This window comes from Octopus bimaculoides, chromosome 2 (genome assembly GCF_001194135.2).
Source record: "Octopus bimaculoides isolate UCB-OBI-ISO-001 chromosome 2, ASM119413v2, whole genome shotgun sequence".
Lineage (NCBI taxonomy): Eukaryota > Metazoa > Mollusca > Cephalopoda > Octopoda > Octopodidae > Octopus > Octopus bimaculoides.
The window spans coordinates 27,824,463-27,850,441 of NC_068982.1; the positions used below are offsets into that span (position 1 = coordinate 27,824,463).

Below are 25,979 nucleotides of genomic sequence, written 5' to 3' on the forward strand. Positions count from 1 at the left end.
GACAACTGTATGTTGGCTGCTCAAGAGTGGGCAGCAACAAAAAACCTATTTGTATATGCTCCACAAGGGAAAACAAGGAACATAGTTTACAATGAGGTGTTATAATCACAACAGCAAGAAAGTATGTACATGATCACCTTCTTTTACGAAACTTCATTGACTTTCATATATTTATATTGATATACATATATATACGTGTGTTTGGGTGCCTGTGTGTATATATACATCTCTATATATAAAGATGATGCGTAGTCTAGACGGCGTTTTTAGATTTCATTATTCTCTTTAACCCGGGCAACGCCGGGTATTTCTGCTAGTTATTGAATAAGTGTCATATTTTCTGGCATTCAAGTTCAATTTTTCAGAGCAAAATTTATAGCCAAAGATGGTACATTGACATGCACCAAGATCACTCTGAAGTGCCAAAAATTCCATGTGAAATGCAGCAGGATAGTGATGATGTTTGAATGTTTATATTATATACTACATTGACTTGTGCGTCAGAAAACAGTATTTCAAGCAAAAATTAATTCCAAATTCACAGAAACATTACTACATTGGTAAATGTTAAAAGATATTAATTAAAACATTAGCAATGCAGCAACAAAACTCTACAAAACATTTACTTTTATAAAACGGGGTATATTTTATTTCACTGCTTATATAACCTGAACTAAATATACAATGGACATCCATTAGCTATAGACATTCATTAAGATGATGCCTTTGGAAACTTACAGTTTCAAATTAAACAAATGATTTCTCATCAAACTACAGATATATTATAAAAGATCACTTGGATATAATATAACACAAAGTTGTTCTTGCATTAACCAAGATTCCTGTCATTTTTCAGAGACTTCATAATTCTTGACAGGTATGATTTCTATTTTTCACATTAGGTTATTAGCAATTGATGACATGAATTTAACAGTACTAAATTTGTACAGGCACATAAATATCTAAGCAAAACATGTACAGGTATGGCTAGATGGTTAAGAAGCTTGCAGTTCAACCACTTGATTTTGGGTTCAGTCCTACTGCACAGCAACTTAGGCAAGTGTCTTCTACTATAGTCCTGGGTAAACCAATACCTTGTGAATGAATTGCATAGATGGAAACTGTATGGAAGCCCGTCATGTGTGTGTATGTGTGTGCTTGTCCCACAACTACTGCTTGACCACCAATGTTTATGTACCTATAACTTAGTGGTTAGGCAAAAGAGACTGATAAATTAAGTACTCGATTTGTTTGGACTAAACCCCTTCAAGGTGATACCCCAGTATGGCTGCAGTCCAATGACTGAAACAAGTAAAAGATATACTTAGTTAAACATTTCCTGTCTTCTGCTGGCTGAGACATACATTCTTCAACCAACATTTTGTCAGCTGTTAGATTTATAGTTTCTTATAAGAATATGACATCTCAGAGACAATGAGATTACTCTATTCACACTTTACCAAAGTAATTAAAAGAGCAAATCATGTGGATGATAAATGATTTGTATTTCTTATTACCTTAGTAAAGTATGAACATAGCAGAGGGTTGCAAAATCTAAGCCCAAAACTTATCACTGTTGGTTTGATAACTAAACTTGCAATGAAAGCATTTCTTTTAATAAACAGATGTCCTTACTACAACAGAATTTGAAATTCTCTCTCAGGAAATCAAGCATAAAAGGAAAACTAAATCAATAACCTAATTTAGTTTCACTAGTGGCCTGGGTAGTATTTTTTTTCCCCCAGATATTTTAAATTGCTTGCAAATGAATTTTTAGATTAAGTTCTTTCTACACAAAGCAAGCAAGATTAAGAGGATGCTATTTTCAGTTAGAGTGAGATAAGCTGATGTACCGAGTGAACAGAAATAAAGACATGAGGTGAAAAAAAAAATCAGTGAAAAGTCACAATTTTGGCTGGGTGGGGGAAGCCACAAGAGAAATGTCACATTTTGTTAGAATACCATAAATAATAGTTAAAGTTATTATTTTAAATCATTAATAATACATGATTTGTAGACAATAACAATTTACATAATATCATTACACATAGACAAAAAGTTTTTCAAAATCATAAAACAATGAGAAAAAAAAAAACATTAAATCAGTTGTTTATTGAAATTTTCCTGTTTTTTGTTTTTTTTTCAACCATGGATTCTATGAACCTTGCAGTTTGCCTCAACACAACAAATGAAGTGGAGTACTAACAAGACAGTTTAACCAGGGAAGGGTTAATTTTGTTGACATTTTAATGTCAACAACATTAACCCTTTAACTGTGAAATAAAATTTTATGATTATTCCAGTGATGATGTTAAATATCTAACAAAAAATAAAAGTGATATTTTCTTCAAGTGATACTACCTCAAACTGGACAATAAAAATAGTTACAAACGTGACATTCTTCAACAGAAGAGAGATGGGTATATAAAACTTCTTTTCACAGTTAAGGGTAAAGAAATTTTAAGCAGATATATCCACTAGCATAGCTAGAGTGTGTGCCACCTGGGACGGCCCTTCAATTTGACGCCCTTGGGCCCCCACAAAAAATACATATACAGTAGACTCAAAAGTGGTGCCGCCCCCATAGAAGTGTCACCCAGGTAGTGGGGACCTGCTCCCTCTGCCTCCCACCCCTAGCCATACTAGTGTATGTATCTGATTTCTGTAGTAAAATAGTCAATCTATCTGTTAAATACCTATTAAGTTCTTCTGTGACATTTAGTTTCATGAACATACACACTCGCAAAGCAAAACTCCATTTCTGATCAAACTATTGTTTTAACCAAAGTATAATTGAATAATTATTAGCAACTATCATGTCAAGCAATATTCACACTCTCTTTCAAGTTACATTAAATAACAGTAATTTTAAAAAAGAAAACAAGTTAACCAATACATCTATGTAAGTGACCTACTTTTAATGACAGTAGCAAACAACTACCTGCTTCTGTGTGGGTGTGTGTGTGTGTTTGCGCGCGTTTAAAAGATTCTACTGTTTTAACTATCTCAAAAACCGTGTTTGTTGCCTTGAATTTTTAAAAAAATTTTTAAAGACTAATAAGAATAATATTAAAGTTGAATATATATGTCCACGCCCGCAATATTTTCTGAAGTCATGTAACAAAAAAGAAATTCTATTTTCACAAATTCAACAAGGCTTCTGTAGTTACTCACAAGGCTAATTGTTGTAGTGGATGAGTAAATAAACCCTAGAATATAACTGGCATTTAATTTATTGAATGCAGGGACTGAAACATATATGATAATGGCAGAGTCTAAATTTAGAAAGCAGACAAGACAAAATTAGAACTAAAGAATTTAGTGCACCCCACAACCCAACACATTTAACAGGAAAGTAGCCTGTTAATGGCAGTGATTTTGTCACTGTAATGATTGTATAACCTAAATTTCCTTATCTTTGTCACATGCTTACTTTTTTTTAAAAATATATTTCTAGTGCCTGACTCATGAAAAAATGAAGACAAAACAAATGTTTGAAAATTCTTAGAAGCTTTTTGCTTAGATTTTACAGAAGGTAAAACTTCAAAAATTACAATAGTTTACTCTAACTTGTTTTAGTAATAGGACTGTGGCCATGCTGGGGCACTACCTTGAAGGGCTTTTGGTAAAGTGCTGAGTTCCAGGAATGTAACTTATTGAGAATGTTTTTTTTAAAAATCTTTTCTCTCTCTTTTGGCAAGCAATCTAAATAATAAGCTATTCACCTTCTTGATCACGGATTGTACAAAAGGAGCAATGTAGAATAGCGAGGACCGATTAGTTTTGCAAACGGTAAGGACAACTCACAGTGCTGGAGTTCTGATAAAATACACCCAGACTCAGTACACATTGTAAAATTGTTGGTATCCAGCTATAGAACCATCTAGGAGACAAGTAACTTGAAATTAGAACTGGCTTAGACTGTGACCACCCCCTCCAATCCAATGCCAGCACTGGAAGTAGAAATAATGGTGATTCTTAATGCTTAATGAAAAATATCTATTAACACTCCAATAAAAACTATCTTGCTAAATAAAGCACTGAATTTTAAGCCATTAAAAGAGCCTCTGTTAGTCACTTGGCTTGCAAGAAAGTTAAATCTCCTTTAAATTACACTCTAAACTATGTCTTAAAAAACATAAACAAAATGGCCATGGCTAGAATGCCTGATCATAGATCTGCTCAATCGGGGATGACCTGAGGTTAAAAAGTGCAAACAGTGGGAACCACAGTAACTAACTCAGTTTCGGTTTACTGGTCAAAATTATCAATGGTCAACATTTTGACATTGCTAAATAACTCAGAGCACTTAGCTGTAAACAGGTTACATGTGGTCAGTACAAGCCCTGGTAAATTTCCTGAGTGTATGATTCACTTGCAGAGCTGAGCAAAAGTCTTACAATGGCCATTTAAAGGAGTTAGATACCTTTTCTATGCCCATGCAAGATCGGTAAAGGTTTACAAAGTTGACCAATAATACTGTTGCTGAGTGAGTGATTCAAATAGAAATATCTAAGGCTACAAAGAACATGGATGTTGCACATACATTTGAATTTAAAAAAAAAAAAAAAAAAAAAAAAAAAAAAAAAAAAAAACTAAACAGACTTTCCAGGTTGGTTAGGCCTGCTGTGCACCACATTATCACTTGTTAATATCTACACCAATTTCTCTTAAAGGCACCTTCAACTAATCAATACAAAGCACTTTTCCGTCCAGTATTAATTATCCATTCATACATGTCCCAGCTGAGTCATTTCTCTTGCACATATCAGCTGTCACCTTTAATGCACAACCACTTTTTCAACTCACTTTCATGCAAGTTACAATGCTGACATAAATGTTCCACACTGAATAGTAATGTCTCTCTACTATGCAGCATCACTTCTTAAACATGTCAGAAAAAGGAGAACATGCTCTTTAGCCAAGCTACAATAATTTTACTATAACAACCTTCAGCACTATGTAGGTTGTGGAAGTAACAGAGACTGGCCAGTATATCTATTACATCATTTCAATAGTAAGAGTGATTTTAAAAGAACTGTGCATGTGCTAGTTGGATTTAAGAGATTTAAATGAGCCAGTGAAGAAGTCTCTATGTAGTTGCTCAATCTGCTAGAAATAGCAGCCAAATCTCCTTCAAATCACATCATCTTAAATGAAGAATACATTGAACAATGCAAAAATGATGGGCTGGTCAAGGCTGGAATGCCTTTGATTACAAGTCGACTCAATGAGAGGTGACTTGGGGTTATAGAAGAGATTGAAAATAAAACACCTAAATCTTAAGAATATTTACAAACAATGAATAAAATTTCTATAATCAAACTTTTAAACATATACAGATTAATTATAAGTATTAAACCCATTGAAATTAATCACATGATTGTTAGTATTATCTTCCCATCTGCTCAACTTATGCTCATGTCCTCAAAATATAATATTAAGAACATTAGTCACTGTCTCCTTTGTCTATATAAATTTCCTATTGATGATATACTAATTAGCTTCATTTCCAATTGCATGGCAACCTTTATTACTCTAATTTTACAAAGCAGTTATTTAAAGAACACTTGTCTATTTCTAATAGAGCCAATAAGTGATGAAAATGACACATATACACCTATTACTCTATTGCCAGGTTTTATATTATGGTCAATGTCTCCTTATGGAGACTATTCTTAGCTGTCCTTTGTTAAGTTTTCTATTTATTATAATTATGCTTATATATTTTATTCAGTTCACATAATAAAACAGATTAATGTATAGTATACTGTACAGTAAGATTCAGCATTCTGGCTGGACTGTTGGGAAATTAAAAGATGGGAATGACATCCAAATGGTTTTGTGAAGGATGAAGTAAAGGAATTTAAGGTCGGGATGAGTGTATTCATGGTTCCGACTCCCACATTCCTTGTGCATTGAGAAGAGAAAGGAGTGAAGTTGTCATCTGTATCTTATTGATATCACAAAAGCATGACTTTACAAATACTCTTTATAATTTGGTATGTTAGATATTCAAATACAAAATTTTCCACATATTTTGAGGAGCAATGTAAAAGAAGCATAGAATATCAAAGAACTATGGTGATGCATAAAAGCATAATGTGACACTTCCACCAGTATTAGGTTTAATGGGTGTAGTGGATGTAATGAGATACATGCTGATCGAGCCTACATAATTTTCAATTATCATATCCCAACCTGAACTTAAGGTCGTGAACATAATCTTGTAGTTTTGCCTTTAGCATGATAATACCATTGAGTTATGCCTCTCCCTCACAATGAGGTTATTCCTATCATAGTAATACTTAATCATTATATTAGGATATACAGGCAGATCTGAGATGGAGCTAGTTTGCATTTGTCTGCATTAATGGGTTGTTAACCTTTTTATTTTAAATGAGAACTGGTTATTAACTTTCATAGCAAGTAGTTTTACCATAGGAAAATTTAATCTATTTATTTTCACCATAAATACTACTGCTACAGATTTTGCAGCAGTAATTCTCACTGTAAACATTTCTGCAGTAAGATGTTTACAGCAAGATACATTTGTCATGATATGAAAATAATTAAATAAATAAAACAAAAAGTATCTCGTTTAAACTTTCAATTTAGTTAGCAATCTGCATGTTAGAAACAAAATTCTTTATTTGTCAAAGAAGGAAAAATACAATTACAAATAGTTTAAAGTATTGTGGGTTGAAAGCAAAATGGCACAATTACACCCTCAAGCATTGAGAGATCTTAAAGCTGTTTCATTTATGTCTGAAGGATTCTTCTGAGGTTTATGATCATAAATCCTGTTAACAACATTACTGTATATCTAAATTCCATTATTGAACGCAATATTGAAGTTTAAAAAAAATTCAGTATACCATTACTTTCAACATTTAACATCTGTTTTCCACGCTGGCATGGGTTGGATAGCTTGACAAGCAACTGGCAAGGCCAGAGGCCTGCACAAGGTTCCATAGCCTATTTTGGCTTGGTTTCTATAGCTTGATGCCCTTCCTAATACCAATCACTTTACAGAGTGTATTGGATGCTTTTTACATGGCACCATCACCAGTGCTTTTCATGTGGCACCAGCATCCACACCAATGATTTTTCCCACTACTATACTAAATGTTATTTCTCCCATATTATTATTTTTTATCTGTTTCAGTCATTAGACTGTGGCCATGCTAGGGCACCAGCTTGAAGAATTTTAGTTGAATGAATCAACCCCAGTAATTATTTTTTTAAAGCCTAGTGCTAATTCTATTAGTCCCTTTAGCTGAACTGCTAAGTACAAGGGACATAAACACACCAACACCAGTTGTCAAGTGGTGGTGGTGGTGGACAAACATAGACACAAGGACACACATATTTGATAAGCTAGTTTCTGTCTACAAAATCCACTCACAAGGCTTTGGTCAGCCCCAGGCTATAGTAGAAGACATTTGCCCAAGGTGCCATGCAGCTGGACTGAAACCAGAACCATCTGGTTGGGAAGCAAGCTTCTTATCACACAGCCACGCTTGCACCAATGTCAGCTAAAAGCAATCAATTCACTGAAGCATCATATCATTACATGTTTTCTTCGTTCTATTATTATCTTCACTTACTTTTTAAAGACCATTTGAGAATCTTTTATCTATAGTGAGTTTAATTTCATATTTTATACATGAATAACAGCAAAACAAGCATTTACAATGTCTGGCTTCCAGTCATATGCTCAATCAACTACTCCTCATCTTTAAAACAGCACATTAATAATGTTGGCAGCGACTGTAACAACAATTATTAGTGATTGTTGTTGCTGCTATGCTGCTATCACTGGACACAATTATGTAGTTAATATTAACAGATTTCATTAAAAAAAGCTAACTACAAATAATAAGTAAAAAAAATTGTTAGTAAAATAGCTTAATTATTTCAGATAACACAAAAGACAATCCAAACATGTTTGAGTCTTATGACCTCATTATCAATGTATAGATTTTGCAATATTTGTCAAAGCATATCATAATCATCAAATATATGATTGTATACTAGTTGGTATAAGAAAATAGAATTGTTTCCAGGATAATCTAAAGATGCCATCTGCATGAAAAACAATTTGCATTGCACAGACAACTAATTTATAAAAACAACTCATCCAAACTCATTTACTTCAATCCACACTGTACACATTCCTGGACTAGTCATGTTTAATAAAAAATAACTTATAAACTTAAATTTTAACATCATCTCCTTTGAAATAGTCACCTTGTGTAACAATACACCAACCCCAGCATTTTTGCCACTTCTGGAATCCCGCCATGAAGTTGTTTTTTGTAAGTGAGTTGAGGACCTGTGATTCACTCTTGATCTCAACAATGGTGTTAGAACAGCAACCTCTGAGCTGCGTTTTCATCTTGGGGAAGAGATCAAAGTCCTCAGGTGCTAAATCTGGTGAATAGCAGGTGCAGAAGCAATACCAAGCTTTTGGTGAGAAACTGACGAGTGAAGAAAGCTTGGTGACAGGGTGCATTGTCGTTGTGAAGAATTCAATTCTTTGCACACCAGATTCAGTTGCTTAAACACTTCAAAATGTTGTTGATTGTCCTCTATTGATACTCCTACAAGCTGATGAATTTTCTTCACATTTCTGAGGGTGATGCTTGTGACAGGTCTTCCACATCACTCATCATCTTCCAGACACACTCTTCCACTTTTGAAGTGCCTGTGCCACCCGAAACATTGCGTATGACCCTTTGCCTTGTTGACATAAACTTGCTAAAGTGTGCCCAATGTCTCTGTAGCAGACTTTCCAAGTTTAGCACAAAATTCTATGTTTGTTCTATGTTCCAGCTTCCTGTCCATAACAAAAATTGCAGACTACAGCATACAAGTGATCACAAAATCACAAATTTCCTAACTTGCGAAATAAATACAGCGATGTCATTTGGCACACTGCCCCATGAAGGTCACTGCTAGCTCTCACTGTGCATGCAACCATGTGCTGCCATCTGTTGGCATGCTACCAAACTAGTCCACTTCGTACTTGCATTCTCTCTCTCACACACATCCCTATAAATATATAGGACCTGTAAACTAGGAGACAGACAAATCTAGAATAGAGACGGAATGTCATTAATGAGACCATGAATGGCAATGAAAGGACTGATGAACCTAGCTCATTGATTGAGTGAATGATTAATCAAACAATTAGTTAATTGGTTAAGTGATTCATTAGTTGACCAATAAAAGTGAAAAAAAACTCATTGTGCTTGTTTATTATTCAGATATAATTATAAAACTATATCCCATTAATATACTCGTTTCATGATAATTTTGAAATGTAATCTAAATATAAATGGCAAGACTGCAAGTGAACATTAACAAGTTGCAATTAACAAACTGATGTATTTTACCTGTCATGAGAAAATAGTTAAAGTATTTCTGAATCTCTTGTTAGATTAACAGTTATTACAACAGTTATGTGTTCTAAAAATTAACTTGTCTTCAGTCAATTACCTCAAAGCTTTGAACCTTACATTTATTGTCTAAAGCTGGCATGGACAACCTTTTTTGAGATACAGGCCATATGACAGATGGCTCATTAATAGGTGGGCCCTACTCCTAAAAAAAAAAACAACAAAAAAACTGAGGGTAATTTTCCTTAGGCATGTCATTCAGAAAGTTCTGTGGGCCACAGGCTTCCCATGACTAGTCTAAAAAATCCATTTCAAAATGAAATAATTGTAAGTAGTAATATTTAGTGCAACATTTATCAAGAAATTATGGAGAGAATAACATTTTAGAAAATGCAAAAATCTTCAAAATTTTTATCAGGACTGAAAATAAAAGGAGAGGGAGAAATTCAAATTGGGTAAAGATTACAAAATATCTTACCTTATTTCTTGAATTTTCAGCTTTTGTTTGCTTAGCTTCCCATAATTCTGTTTGGTAAGTTTCAGCAAAATCCATTTGACAATTAACCAGCATAGCTGCTGGATTTTGTAGAGCTTTCATTGTCTCTGGCGCATCTTTGCGATCAATGGCATCATTTATAGCAATGATAGCTGCATGTACTACAAATAAACCGAGAACAAATCTATGTGACATTTCATCTCTTGCAATTGATAAGATATAATAGTCATAACTAACATAAACTTAGTTTGCACTTCATAACAAAGAAAATGTCTAAATTCAATTAGTATTTACTTCATCATCATCTAATGTCTGTTTTCCATACTGGCATGGGATGGACAGTTTGACAGGAGCTGGCAGACTGGAGAACTTCACCCAGCATCAACTGTAAGTTTTGATAGTTTCTATGGCTGAATGCCCTTCCTAACACCAACTAATTTACAGAGTGTATAAGGTGCTTTTTATGTGGCACCAGCATGGGTGCATTTTACTTGGTGCCAACACTTCATGCTAACTATTTAATTTCATTTTAATAGTCATTGTTCATAAATGAAATAAATAAAACTGACAAATGCAATCACTGCTCACAAATAACAATAGGTTTGTTGCAAGTTTTAACTTCCTGACTGTAATCCAACATCTTAAACACTCAACCAATCCTACTTTTTTTTTTTTCCGAGTAATTTTACAAACAATATCACATTTAAATCCAGTTATAGATATTTTCATTTAGACCTATAAGTTTTTAAAAATGTCATGACCATTATAACCACTGATATCAAATTAAAAACCAATGTACAAAACTAATTCTATGTACATCATATACATAACATATATATATCTCTTGCCTCTGAGCTGAGTAGAATTATATCTGATAATATATCCAAACTTCATTCAAGAATAAATTTGATTTCAAGCAACTAATTCAATTCGAAATATTAGATTTGCTTCTGCAGATGTCAAATAAATACCTTTCTCTCTCTCTCTCTCCCTCTCTCTCTCACACAAACACACACGTAAATATCTACTAGCAAGACTGCAATAAAGCTCTCTAAATAGGTACATTAAAACCATTTAGCATTCAAGTTAGTTAAGAATGATTCAGATTTCAAGTGTAACCACTATTTATTTGAAAGAATAAAAATGGACAGTAAATAAACAAATATACAAGGTTTGCATTTTCAAAATAATTGTTACTTTTTAATTTACAATAGAGAGAAAAAATTGTTTTTAGATTATTTTAAATAAATTTCATTGATTTGACTGAAGTTGTCAACTCAACCATGGATTGATTATTACAATTCTCTCTCTTTTGCATACTCTACAACTGAAAGATAACTGTTGTGCTTTTACCATTATAGAAATACCTTTTCCACATAAGTCAACTCAATAGAAATATATTTTCCACATAGGTCAACTCAATTTACAAACTTAACTCCTCAATTCCTTATTAGAGTGAACCCTTCCAATATACTCACAGAAGCTGCTTCAAACTTTAAACCAATTAGTAATCACCAAGGGAAAAGATGTACAGATTACTGTGGCCCATTGCTACTGGCAATCAGATTTACAGAATGCCATTTTCCAAATCTAAGAAAATATACTCTTAGCATCATGTAACAAAAAAGAATAATGGTTTCTAATTTAGGTACAAAGCCCACCATTTTGAAGGGAAGAGGATATCATCAATCACAGTATTTGACTGTTACTTTTATTCCTCAACCCCAGTATATGACTGGCACTTTATTATATTAACTCCAGAGTATTGAAAAAGCTTATCTAGGCAGGATTTGAATTCAGAATGTAAAGATCCAGAACAAATATTGCAAGACATTTTTTCCAATTCTCTAATGGTACTGCCAAATAATAAAAATACAAGATGGCTAAATAAAGCATGGGCATTTACTAATTAAATGCACACAAAAATATCCATTTTATCAATGTCAGATATGGTTTAAATCATTGCATCCAATTATTAGGTGCGTGGTAACATTAAGAGGCTTAAGAGACTAGAATCTTCCTAACCATTAACACTCCAAATAAGATTAATCCTAGCAATCACATCATACCAGAAGAGAAAAATATAATTCAAAATATTTCAACAAAAGCATAATTTTTGGTTTAGACATTCTTCAATTAAAAGACTGGTGCTAGTGTGCTAAAAACCAAATAAAGTGCTAGCTTTATGCAATGTGAGCATAATTATTTTTGCAAAATTAGTTTTCCAATCAGTTAGAAACTGACATTTTCATTTTGCTTCATTCATCACATCTTCCTGGAGAAAATCTCAGTAATTTAGTTAGGTAAATGTGAATGTAGGAGAAATAAGGTGGTAAAAGTAGAACTTAAATAAACCAGCAGGATGAAAGGGAAAAGTTGAAAACAGAATAGAAACAAAATATTCAGAAGTAGGGGAAGAATGGAATTGGACAGATTTTTTTCTATTCTCATTTTTATACAATAAACTATAGCTATTTATTATTTTCTTACTTTTTTTTTTTGCCAAGTTATATAAAATTGATAATTCTCACATCAATAAATTGCAGCAGCTGAATTTGATAACTACTTTAAATCTATTCACTATAGAAAGTGTAAGAGTAGGCAATGAATATAGTTTAGGAAATTAGAACCTAATTACCTATTCAAATCCATTTCTAAGAGTGATTGAATAACTAAACAATGTGTAAGAACTATAACTGAACCAGTTTTTCTACAAAAAGCATATCATATCTAGTGCAGAAAATGTTTAAGAGCAAGATTTTGTGGTAAATTACTAAAACTTAAAAAAATATACCCTATGTTAATAGAGGAATAAAAAGAAAAATTATAATCCATACAATATACAGCTAATATTACATGGTCTAATATAAAAATGGCCATACATTGTATTCTTTGCACACCTATATTTATATCTGTACCCTTTTTTCTGTATCTGGACAAAAATCTCAATCTTTTAGAAACAGAATTCTTTTGCAAATTTCAGACCTATCTTTATAGAGAAATAATGTTTTAAAATTAAATCTATTCAATAAGATTTTCCATTTAAATACTATTTGCCAACAATCTGCTTCCTCAAATGAATTTAGACCAGATTTGAAAAAATTACTTTCATTAACTGACTTTGGTGATGAGAAGAATGTAAACATTTTTCAATTTTCAAAATTATTAAACAAAAGTAATGAGTGCTTTTATCATGCTAATATGGACTGGCCAGTTTGATAGTGATGAAACACAAGACCACAGTGTACTGGATGCTTTTATTCATGGTACCATCACTAGTGAGGTTGCCTTGTAACTTGCAAAGCTAAAGAGCCCCAGTGACTGAAAGGAAATTAGGTAAGATATGAAAGGGAAAGATTTTGTGTTGAGACGGTAGAGAAAGCAGTGGAAAGGGCAGTGGAATGGAGAAGGGAGTAATATCAAGGCTTAGTGAAAATGAGAGAAAAGTACTAAAGATGATGGAATTCAGTGCTATCTCAAGATATAAAGGTGAATATGAGGGAAAGAGAACATAGAAAAGAGAAAAAGGTGAGGGTGGCAAGAATCCAGAGAGGCTGTGGGGAGAGGGTCACTGAAAGAAAGAAAGGCATGAGGGGGTTGTGGAGGAGGGCTAAAGAGGGAAAGGTGAGATGTTGAGGTGGTGGATAAGTTGTGGGGAGAGGACAATGAGAGAAAGAGAGGCAGGGGAAGGCATGTGCACACACACAATATATAATAATAATAATAATGAAATTATTGTATGCAGTGCTCAGGTGCACTACAACTTGTCAAAAGTGCATATAAAGCATATGCAGTATTGTACAAATGCCTGGAAAGTGAACAGTGTACGAGTCAGATACATGCTTGCGTGTGTATGGAGGGGAGAAAATCAGGTGTAGTTTTGGTGAATCTCAGGAAGCACGGAAGTTTTGAAGGATGCAGTGCTCCAACAACTAACAACTGATGCCGACAGTTTGTTCCATACTTCAGCAACTCTTAGCGTGAAAAAGTGTTTCTGAAAGTCATGGGAGCTGAGCTGTTTTCTGACTTTGTAAACATGTCCATGGGTGTTAGACAGGTGGAATTTGAAAAGGTGCTCAGAGTTATTGCTAGTAAGATGGTTAATAATTTTATGGGCGTCTGCCAAATCAGCTGCCAGACATCAGAGTTTCAATGTATCCATGCACAGGGAAGTAAGGTGTTCAGAATATGGCAAATGCCCGATGGAGGGTACTCTCTTGGTTGCATGTCGCTGAACGGTTTCCAGACGATTAATATCCTGGGCAAGATAGGGGTTCAAGACCAGAGACGCAAATTCCAAGTGAGGCTGCACCATAGCTATATAAAGCCTCAGATAGATAGCCAGAGAGCAGCTCACAAAGGACTTGGTAAGTGATGCCAAGACACCCTCAGCCTTCTTGGCAATTTTAGCAATGTGTTTTGTCCAACACAAATCGCTGTCGACAATAATACCCAGGTCACATTCACAAGAAGACTTTTTGAGATTAGTGCTGTGGAGGGAGTAAGTAGACGCTGGGTTTTTCCTCCCAAAATGCATGGTGGTACATTTGTCCACAGCCAGCTTGAGTTTCTAGTCCATGATCTTTTGCTGGATCGTGTCTAGGTCTGATTGCAATAAAGATCTATAGTGTACAGACAAGATCTGTCCTTTTTATTTCGAGGTACAGCTTGATGTCATCTACATATTTCAGCACTGTGGCATTCCTTTAAGTTGGCATCTATGTCATTAATATATGCAACAAATAAAAGGGGGCCAAGAACAGATCCCTGTGGCACACCAGATGTCATCTCATAGGATGAAGAGTGCTGTCCTAGAACTGTGACAACCTCTTTCTGGCCGATAATGAAGGGCTTCAACCAGTTATAGAGATCATCTCTTACACCCATTGCAGAGAGTTTCACCATAAGTCTTTTGCGTGGCACAGAATCAAAAGCCTTAGCAAAGTCAAGGAAAACAACATCCACCCAGGAGCCGCCACCAGTGATTCGGGTACTGTCCTGAAGAAACTCAATGAGTTGATTACAGCAGCCGGAGTTAGGAACAAATCCAAATTGTGATAGCTGGATGAGGCTGTGAGACTTCCAGAAGTTCCAAAGGGTTTCTCTGACACAGGATTCCATCAGTTTGGCGATGCAGCTAGTAAGACTGACGGGGCGATAGTTGACAGGCGATGTGCGGTCAACCTTATTTGAACAGAGGGATAACACTGGCAGTTTTCCACTGCTCCGGAGTAACACCATTGTCATGACAGAATTGAAAGAATAGTGAAAGCTGGTTCACATTGTAGTTCACTGAATGACTTTTTGTCTTTTAAATAACTGATTTAGAAAATGGCTTAAGTTTAGTTTTAGACCAATAACAGATTTATCAAAATCATACCCATTGAAAATATTTCTAGTCTTGTAAATTTGGAGAATATATATCATCTTATAGCCTCCATCCAAATTTACAAGGCCAGCATGTGGATACAGTACAATACAATTTACCAAAATTAAAGTTTTAAGAATACAATATTGCAATCATTTTCAGATCTTTTAAATTATCATTAAAACACTATCAGAAATTATTGATAAAAACCACACACACACAAAAACAAAACAAACCAAAAACATGCAAACATTTAAAACATGCTAAACACAACAGTCTTACAAATTAGATGAACATAAGAATCTTTGTTATTTGAAAAAGTAGAGGAAAAGTATGAATTAATATGTGAACTCACTTCTATATATGTGTATGTATGTATGTAAGTGAATGAATGAGCTTACATTTAGTTAAACTCAGTGAAATAAATAAAAAGAACAAACAAAAACTAAAGTCAACAACAAAAATATTTAGTACTTACATGCTGCATCATCAACAGACATCTAAAACAAAAAGTAAAAAAAAAAAAAACTTTAGTAGACTTGTCATAGATCTTTAATAATTATTGATAGGGTTCAAAAGTGCATATGTAAGTAAACATGCAAGTCACATTTATCATAGCTCATTTTAGCTTTATTATTATCTTCTGCTATGTATGACACACATTTTTGCATGCATGCAAACAGAATTTAAAATAAGAATTTCACCCTGACATGTCATAATGACTTGGAAACTAGTAACAATCTTATCTAATTAATATTAGATAACAACATTTTAGAAATATTGCTTCCTTATTGATTTATACAAAACAGTGTTGAACAGAATCCTTATGAAAACCTGCAGAAACATTTTAACCAGTCTACAGAAAGATAATTCTGGGCATGTTAACTTAGAATTTTTCTTCCCCTCTTCCACCTCATACCACAAATATTGATTTATTTCTTGGCTAGAAAGAAACTTTCTTGGAGGGCTGGTAGTTAGTGCTATTTGTGTTATGAACAAGCAGGAGCAGAAAACTGAAAGGTGCAGAAATAATTTATTTCTAAATTGCACCGAGAGAAAAAAATAGCACGATCAGTTACAGACTTCTTGACGGTGTAATTAATAGTTTACAGCTTTTCTGATGGGGTGAGTGACAAGAGATTGTCTAACTAAGCAGAACAAATATCACACATTTTTATTCAAAAACATCAGTTTACTGATTTCATTAGCCAATAGATACATACACAAGTTTCATCAAAATTTTCATATACCAAATACCAGTATAGTATTAACCCAAGTTCACTCAGCTGTAGAAATGGGTTGTGATGTCACTAGTACCTAGCTGAATTGTCCTTAGACAACATCAGTGGCATGGTATGCATGGGCAACTGCTGGTCATTCACAAAAAACTTTGCCTGGACTTGTACCTTGGAGGGGAACTTTCTAGGTGCAATCTCCTGGTCATTCGTGACTGTTAACCCAGTGATATGAGAGAAGATTTTTGATCAAGATGTTGCATGGTGGGATTGAACCTAGAACCAAATGTCTGATTGCAAAGAAAGCTTCTTGACAATCAGACTTATTTCCTTGACCAAAATATGATATTAACAGAGGTATGAGACATCAAACGACATAGATGTTTCAAGTACAACAATTAAAAGGTCATAAAACTAAGAGGTAAAATATGGTCAACCCTATTTATACTTCTTGAAAATGAAAACGACTTAAAGTTCTTATTTCTAATACACCTGATGTAGTGATAAGAAAAAAAAAAAAAGTAAATAAGAAAAGACCCAAAACTCTGATCTGAATGAATGAATCTAGTCTGCAACAAACTGAAGATAAAATTTTTATCATCTCAAGTAAACTGCTTATCTTAGATATTTTATTCAATACAAACAAACTTTTACTAAATCTATAAATTTTCAATAAGGTAAAAAGTAAAGAAATCTTTTGAGTCACAATTTGATTTATTTTGTTTTTCTTTTTTCCAAGTGATTCACACATTTATTGAGCTCCACCTGCCTCGAAGACAGTGAAAGGAAATATTCTAAACATTTTACCATAAAAATTTGAACTTTAAGCCTTAGAAAAATTCACTGATTGAAAATAAACTCCAAAATAATCATCTGTGTGTGGTAAATAAAGAGAATTTATATTGAGACATTATTAGTTTAAACATAAGAAAAATTTGAAGAATTGTGCTTCAGAGAAATCCCACCTCAAATATATATTGAAAGATATGACACTGATTCAACAAACCATTTCTATTTATACTGCATTAAAATAAAGTTACAAGGATTAATGCTTGTGTCAGCATTTGAACTTGAACTATTTAAGTAAATCTCAGAAATTAATATTTGATATCACTTTAACTATTTGTTATGCAAAACCTTATAAAAGTGATACAAATTTACTCACCTCATTAGCTAAAATTCCACCAATTTTACCAAAAGATGGCATTTGAATTCCATATTTCTCCAGCTCTTTTCTCATGTTACTAATCTCCTCCTCTGCAAGAACAAACACAAAATATTTTTAATGTTTAATGAAATGTTAATTCTAACCACTTTCAGAAATCTAAGGGAGTTGATAGATTTTAACAAGTTTGACTAATGTATATTGTCTCTTCATTACTTAAAACTGCTTAAAAGGTATTGCTGTATACTTTTCTGAACTCACAATTATAATAAAATGGTTTAAATTTTTGGCACAAAGCCAGCGATTTTAAGGAAGTGGGTAAGTTAATTACATCAATCCCAATGTTCAACTAGTACTGATTTTATTGACCTTAAAAGAATGAAAGGCAAAGTCAACTTTAGCAGAATTTGAACCCAGAATGTAATGAGCCAGAAGAAATACAACAAAGAATTTTGTCTGACTTGCTAATGATTCTACAATTATAAATACTAAAAATTTAATAAAATAGCTAACAAATTTAAGTACTTAATTATAATCATTATGAAATGAATAGGACTCATAAAATATGGTGTTAGCCAATTAACTAAAGAGTGAGTTTCTCACTGACCCTTCACATTGTGTCCTATACAAGTATTGAACTAACTGAAATTAGCAAATATATAACTGACATTTTCTAAGTGATTCCATTTTTCTAATAAAAAAAAAAAAAAATAGCAGTGAAAAGAAATTTAGTAGATTTAGCAATGATAAATAACATTTAAAGCTACCAGTTTTCAATAGATATATGTACTTTAAGGCCATCTACTTCTTATTCACTAGAGCCACAGTTAGATTGCAGTTTTCATTTGTTCAACCTAATACAGTAAAATGAAGAGGTTTCATATTTTTTTTTTTTCAATCTAAATGCACTAACTTAGATCTCTAAGTTAATCCTTATGAACTCTTAATCCCATATCCTTTCTTCATTAAGTCATCCTTCAAATGAAATGATTATATATATGCAATCTAAGTGTTTCTTAGATGAATTGTTCCCTTCATGGTACAATTGAAATTATAAAAGCCTTCTGACTATGAGTGGTGGTCTATACTAGTTTTCTCAAACATTTAGCATATTAATATTGTTTTTCATCTAACTATATAAGCTATAAAGAGGGAACAACAATGCAATGTCCTCTATCAAATAACACTTAAACACTGAGCCTCCATTCCAGTCTGTGAATGTAAATTTATAGCTGAAACAATTATTTAAAAAATGAAAAAAAAATTTCCCAGAAACCATACATTTTTACAATTATTTCAATAAGCTGAAAGTAACTGTTGATGAAGATTAATGTTTAATTTAATAAAGATTAATTAAGACATTGTAAAATCATTTAAATCTTTTCTATCTTTCATAATATTCTAATTTACAGATCAAATTATCGATGTTTTACTTCTTGGAAATAGTCTTACTATTTCTAAAGACGAACAGCCAATATATGCTTTCATTTTGATGCAGATTATCTTATTTTTCTTTTATGGAACTGCTTCCACCCCCCCCCCCTGATAATTATAAACATTTTGTGTGCTAAACTAAGGAATTATTTAACTAATAACACTTTCTATTGAGTAAATGCAAGCTACCTGGAATCTGAATATCACAAATAAGCATTAAAAAAAAAAAAAAAAAAAAAAAAAAAAAAAAAAAATCACTACAAATTTTGAGAAATATTAAAGAAAAAGCTGAGGAAGTATAGATGAGATAAAAAGAGTGAAATGAAACTTGTGAAGGATTATAAAATTATAAATTGGTAATAATGAGAGGCATGTTTTTTGCCTCCACCCCATCCTATAGTAGTATTAATTATCTGGGTCTACATCACGGTATCACATCACATTCATGAGATCCAGTATCTTGAATCCATCCATCTCTACCTACTACTCCTGGGAGGATTGTGGAGGTCAAGTCTTTGAGCATCTCCTTCATAAGGTCCTATCAGAAGCAACAGTCAGACTGCCCAGCTGGATTCCAGAGCATGACCAATTAAGACCAACCATCTTGTTCTTGGTCTACTCCTGGGTCTACCACCAATTGGCTAGGCTTGAAGAATTCGTTTTGCAAGACTTTCCTGCAACATTCTAATCTCATAACTGTAATAACCAGAGCTGTGACCTCTCAATACAGAGAAGTAGTGGCTTGACCTCGGGAGAATCTGTGATCTCCAAGCTATGCAGCCTATCAAATAATAATACTACAGAAATCCTTCAGCAGAACCCCATTTCAGCCACTTGTCTTCACAAGCACATCCTTTCAGTCATTACTTACTATTCATGACCATATACGAGGAAATTAGACTTTATTTCTTCCTACATCACTTGATACATTTAACCATCTCAATAAACTGCATTTTTGTCATTGCACAGCATTTCCATAATTCACAATAATCCCATAATTGTAAGATATTCCCATAATTCACTAATTTCAATAGATTTTACACTTATATAGTTATATTTACAATTCTTGTTTCAATAAATTTGAAATGAGTACCATGGATGATATTTGTAAAGAAATACTTACCTGTGAAATTAATTTTCCCATACAAATCTTGTATCTGAGGAGCAAGTCCAAGCTTAAATAAATATAAACTGGAAAGAAAGAAAAGAAACATGTAAATAGGTAATGTGTACACACACACAGAGTAAGGTGGTTAATGTTAAAGAGGACATCCAACTATAGAAACTATGCCAAAGCAGACACTGGGGCTTAGTGCAGTCCTCTGACTTGTTAGTTTCTGCAAGCCATCCAACCCATGCCATCATGGAAATCAGATGCTAAATGTTGATATACATACACATACAGTGCAATGTATTCATATGTATACATTTTGACACTCACTAAACATATATATGTAGCATATGCATGTACACATGCTATATAAACACACACATACACTATACACTCACAGACATACCCTGTGTGAATGTGTACACACACGCACACACACACATACAATTTGCATACAAAGCCTGATTGTTAATATTCCAAGTTTGCCACATGATATGCCTTTGCTCAATTTTAAAATGAAACAATTGTTCTTTTTATTAAGAGAACAGACCACAAGATTAGTTGAGTGAACCAATCTTTTAAGTGGGAGTTTGTGATTGTAATTGTGCATGCACAAGTGGGTACAATCACACATGGATATACTGGCATCAGAGAGATTTCAAACTCTTAATTACTGACCAGTTATCCTCACACTTTTATGCATGGCTTTGAAAACTAGGCTGATTTTATATGAATTGTGGCTACACATATAACAAGATCTAGCTCCTAATGAATAAATTATTCTAAACTGCAAGTGGTACTTATTAGTTTTATTGATCTGAGGAATACTTTATTACAAGGCACAGGTGATGTAATGTGATGTGATGTGAACAGAAAGAAGGTAGGAAAGAAAAAAAGAAAGGAAGAATGCATGCCAGTTGTAAATTTCGAAGTTCCAGCTATGTAGGCAAGTCAGACATTTCTTCCAGTCACCTAAATGAGGTGAAAATGTAGTAATCATGCTAAAATTTCCATCTATCCTGCTATCATCTCTGCCCACTATCCCTGAGAGGGACTGGAGTAGAGTCCTCAGGCACTTCCTCCATAAGGTCCTATCAGAAGCAATTGTCGTTAGGCTTTCCACATGGATTCCCAAGCATGCCTATCTTCACTTATGGTTATGAATGTTGGATAATTACAAAAAATAAGCTCACAAATATATAAGTGGCTGAAACGGGGTTCCTGAAAATGATCTCCAAGATACAGGGTTTGTATCTTGGAGATCAGAGAATCTCACCAGATTAAGCTACTACCTCTCTACATTAAGGTTACTGTTCCAGTACCATGGACAAAAGATTAGAACGTTGCAGGAAAGATTCATTGAGCAGATTCTTCAAGCCAACTGGCAGGAGCCCTAAGGGTAAACCAAGAACAAGATGATTGGATAATATCCATAGTATCAATTGGTCATGCTTGGGAATCCAACTGGAAAGTCTAATGACAGTTGCTAACAAATGCTAAAATGTTACAAAAATTGTCTATCAGAGTATTTTCCTGAATACTCTTCTGCACATGACTAAATGCTACAACACCTAAAAGTACCACATCAACCAACAGAAAACTTCCAAACAGCAATGCATTTGCAAAATCTTACAAAAAATAATGAATAGGTTGGATGAGTCTGCTACTAAATGAGTAGCATTATTAAAAGGTGTCACGTAAAATGACTGTATAAATCATTCTAGAATTCCAAAGTAGCTCTGTTCTACAAAAATAAAAAATAAAAAATAAAATAAAACAAAAAACATTGTTTCAAAATGCTAAGATAATTTAAAAACAATCAAGCTGTTATACTGAAAAATTGTTAACTCCTCCAGTTAAGAGAAGAAAGCCCTTGAAAGAGTCTTCTGGAGGTCTGTGTATTTCAGTGACAATGCATTTACAACTGTGTCTGAGTTCTTATCACATGATACCAGTTTCAGTCCATTCTCATTGCATGGCACCCTGGGTTAGTGTCTTCTACTAATAGCCCTGGGCTGACCAAAGCCTTGTGAGTATATTTGGTGGCTGGAAACTGAAAGGAGCCTGCTGAGTATATACACATGTGTATGTACTTGTCTTGACACTGCTTGATAGTTATAAATGAGTGTCACCACCATACAAGCAGTGCCCTTCATTTCCAATCTTCCATGGAAACATGTCTAGCCAAGGGAAATATTACCTTACCTGGAAACAGGAGAGAGTTGGTGATAGGAATGACAACTAGCTGTAAAAAATCTGTCCCAAAGAATTCTACCTGACCCATGCAAGCATGGAAAAATGGATGTTAAAACAATAACTGAAGGATCCAATTTATAATATGCACAATTCAAATGCTTGGCCTCACCAAACAAGATCAAACCACTATTAACAACTGGAATCAATGTAACAGCTGTCTATATGTGCACATGTGTGTGGTTTGTGTGCTTAATGCAAATTTAAGAAAATACAAATTTAGAAATATTGGCATTTTAACAGAGTCTACCTTTTAATAACTTTTAAAATAGCAACTGAAAAAACATTCTAGCCTTAACATATGGGCAATATTGGCAGTGATGAAATGAGTTAAATTTAATACATCAAGGTTCAGGTCTTTGCTTATAAGTTACATATGATATTTTTGTAAACTAAAACAAATTAGCATTGAACTCTTGCCAGTAGGAGTGAAAGTTCAAATATTTTAAGGCATGATGAGTTTGGCAAAATATTAAGAAAAATACAGAAAAATACTTTGGGAATTCACATTTTTAAACAACTAGGAAAATTTTCACGATTAAAGAAATAAAGACAAACTCTTCTGGCAACAAAAGGTTTCTCTTTGTATGCTGGACATGTTTCACGAAACCTGTATCAAAATTATGATAAGTGTGAAAATGGGGCCTACAGAGGCTGGAGAGATATGGTTTTCATAAGACCTGTTGGATGTACATTATCAACTAACATAAAAAAGTAGAGTGCAAGAGAAAGAGACTGAACATTAAAGACATCAACTAGCATGTGCAAGAGAAGTTGCTACACTGATGTGGGGAAAAGGTATTGTGCTGACAGCAGAAGGCACCAAGTTAGAAGACCAAAGAAAATAAAGGAAAAATTGGTGAGGCTTGATCAAGATGTTGGGCATCAGACAAGAACACTGACCCCAATACTTTCCTGCTGCTTATTTTATTTCACTAGAATGATGAAAGTTGGCCTTGGCAGAATTTCAACTCAGAAAGTAAAGACTGTAACTAAGTAACCCTAAAGTATTTTGCACAAAACTAACAAACCTGCTGACCTACTTCCCTCTACATAAAAATGTATCATACTAGCAATATTTTTGCCATTACAAAATGTATACTATTTTACTGATTTTCTTTGAACCTACCCATCCATTCATATCACATACACATTATGTTCAAAGAGTGTATCAATGGACAAGTTAACATGACAGAAGAATATTTAAAAGCAGTAAAAAATGGCTTTTAAAAAAGTGATTAGTGAGCATTTTAAATGGTAAAAAATGACTGCCCTGTTTTATTTCAATCTATTTCAACTTTAATTTCTTTGCCAATATGGTTAATCAAATATTTAAGTCTAGTAAAATTAGCTGATCAGTAATTTGTTTAGATTAATATTTTATGAGTATCATTCTAATTGGCTTAATGGAAATATAAAAAAAATTTTTATTATGATAAATTTTTTTTTATTTTGATAAATTTTTTTTTTATTATGATAAGTCACAATGACAATGCCATAATGGGAAAGTAAAAGAAAACTGCAGTTCATTGTGTACTGCTTATAAGAATTTGAAAGACTTCTTTTAAAGTCTTTCAAGAGAACAAAGAGATCACTCGCTTGATTTATAATAATCATTTCTTTAAGAGATGCTCTTTGATTTATTTTATCTCACTGTTACTATGACTGGAAAAATTTTGCAAATTTGCATATGAATTGCTAAAGTAAATATCGTTAACAGAAGAATGTACTTTCAAATAAGTATTATTATGAAGAAATATACTTAATTCAGTTATCTAAGAAGAGGAGAATAATGAGCTTTAGAGAACACTCCATAATCTCCTTGCAAACAATGTAGCCATGTCTTCATTATATCATTAATGCATCAATTGTGAGATCATCAGTCAGAGAGTGAAATTCATTTCGTTGCTATTATGTTAAACTGCCGTATGTCCAAATTTAGCCAAATGCGTTTTTTTCAATACTTATTTTTGCTTGCAATAGCTGGTTCTTTTGGTCAAACTATCGTATCTCCAGCTGCTTCAGATGCCAAGATATCAAAAATTGTCAAAGTGTAGTACAATGGTTTTGCTATGGAAAGGTGAAACTATTTTTTCGTTCTCTGAAAAGCATGTTTTGGACTTACAACACTTTTGCATTATAGCAATGATTTATATTTACATGGTTTTGATAAGGGTTTTGATCAACTTGAGCTGTTTTTGTTTTTACATATATACATCTTAGACATACAGTGTGATAATTTAGCCTTTCCTAGAAAGTTAATGTTCTTCATTAGATGTAAAATATAACATGACCAGTTTTTGGTACATTTGTCTGTTTCAAGAAGTTTTATATCTAACCTCGTGTGACTGATATCCTTATACTGTGTAAGTCACAGTATTCTATCATTTTCACACTGACTGAAAATAAATACAATTCTTGGAACAGAACATTCTGTAGCAGAAAATTTACAAGCTAAGATCAATCATATTTCCTCTATATCATATATCAGAAGTTGACTCTTTTGGTCTATTCTTTCACTCTATAGACTTCCTGCCATAGTCCAAAATTATAATTTACAGGAACATTTTCTGAGAATTTTCAAAGAAAAATATGTAAGATTAATCATGATGTAACCTGTGGATTACATACAAGTCTTGTTGCCTAGTGTACATATACACACACATATAAACACAAGATTTGAATATAATCAGAAAATAAACCAAATAAAAATGCAAACAGATACCAAAAGATAAAACAATTTCTAACATTTTAGCAATAAATTATCTCACAGATAAAGAAATAAGTATTTTATTTATAATATTATCAAACTGTATTTTGACTATTATTAGTTAATTTTATTTTTTTCCCTTTTTTGTCTATCAAACATGACATATCTATGAATAATTTTAAAATTATTTTGCATCACTTTTTGAAGTATATATATATAAAAAAAAAAAGTATCCAGAATAATTTATTATATGCAATGTTGTGTTTTTATCAATTTGAAAATGGAATATTATCTTAGTATAAATAAATATCATCAACATCATTTAACTTCCTATGTTCCAAGGTGGTGTGTGTTGGATGTTTCTCTGTGTTGGATGGTCTTTCTCTATCCAATTCAAACTGCAATTTATCAGGAGCATCGTTTTTTAAATTGTCAAAGAATGCCAACACTTATATTCCCATACTCTTCTCCAGTACTCTCAAGGGTATGTTCTTGCACAAGGCTTCCCAATTAAAACCACTTGTACTCTCATTTTTCAAGCAAATTTCTAGCTAACTGCTTCTTTTTTCATTAGACTTATCCTGCCTAGCATTCCATCTAGTTTCAAAGTATAATAGTTGCTAGCTAAGTATTTTGTCTTCGATATCTTAACTAGTCTTATTTCCTTATTTCTTTGAAATATAATGCTTTCCCATCTTCATTGTTACCTGTTTGCACCAACCTCCAAATCCAATTTGGCTATGCAGTTGTATTTTATGATTTATTATACCTTTATAATTTCTGTTCACATTTCAAACAGTATA

The 25,979-nt window shown here is 33.1% G+C and overlaps 1 protein-coding gene across 1 annotated transcript in view; it reads right to left on the reverse strand.

Annotated features, from left to right (window-relative positions):
- Nucleotides 1-25,979, reverse strand: part of LOC106872737 (ras GTPase-activating-like protein IQGAP1) — a 176,489-nt gene that overhangs the window by 66,165 nt on the left and 84,345 nt on the right. The window contains exons 6-9 of the mRNA XM_014919820.2: nt 20,226-20,293; nt 17,669-17,760; nt 15,747-15,768; nt 9,883-10,061 (exon numbers count right to left, since the gene is read on the reverse strand). Of these exons, the coding sequence (XP_014775306.1) occupies nt 9,883-10,061; nt 15,747-15,768; nt 17,669-17,760; nt 20,226-20,293 (361 nt within the window). The remainder of the gene's footprint in view (nt 1-9,882; nt 10,062-15,746; nt 15,769-17,668; nt 17,761-20,225; nt 20,294-25,979) is intronic.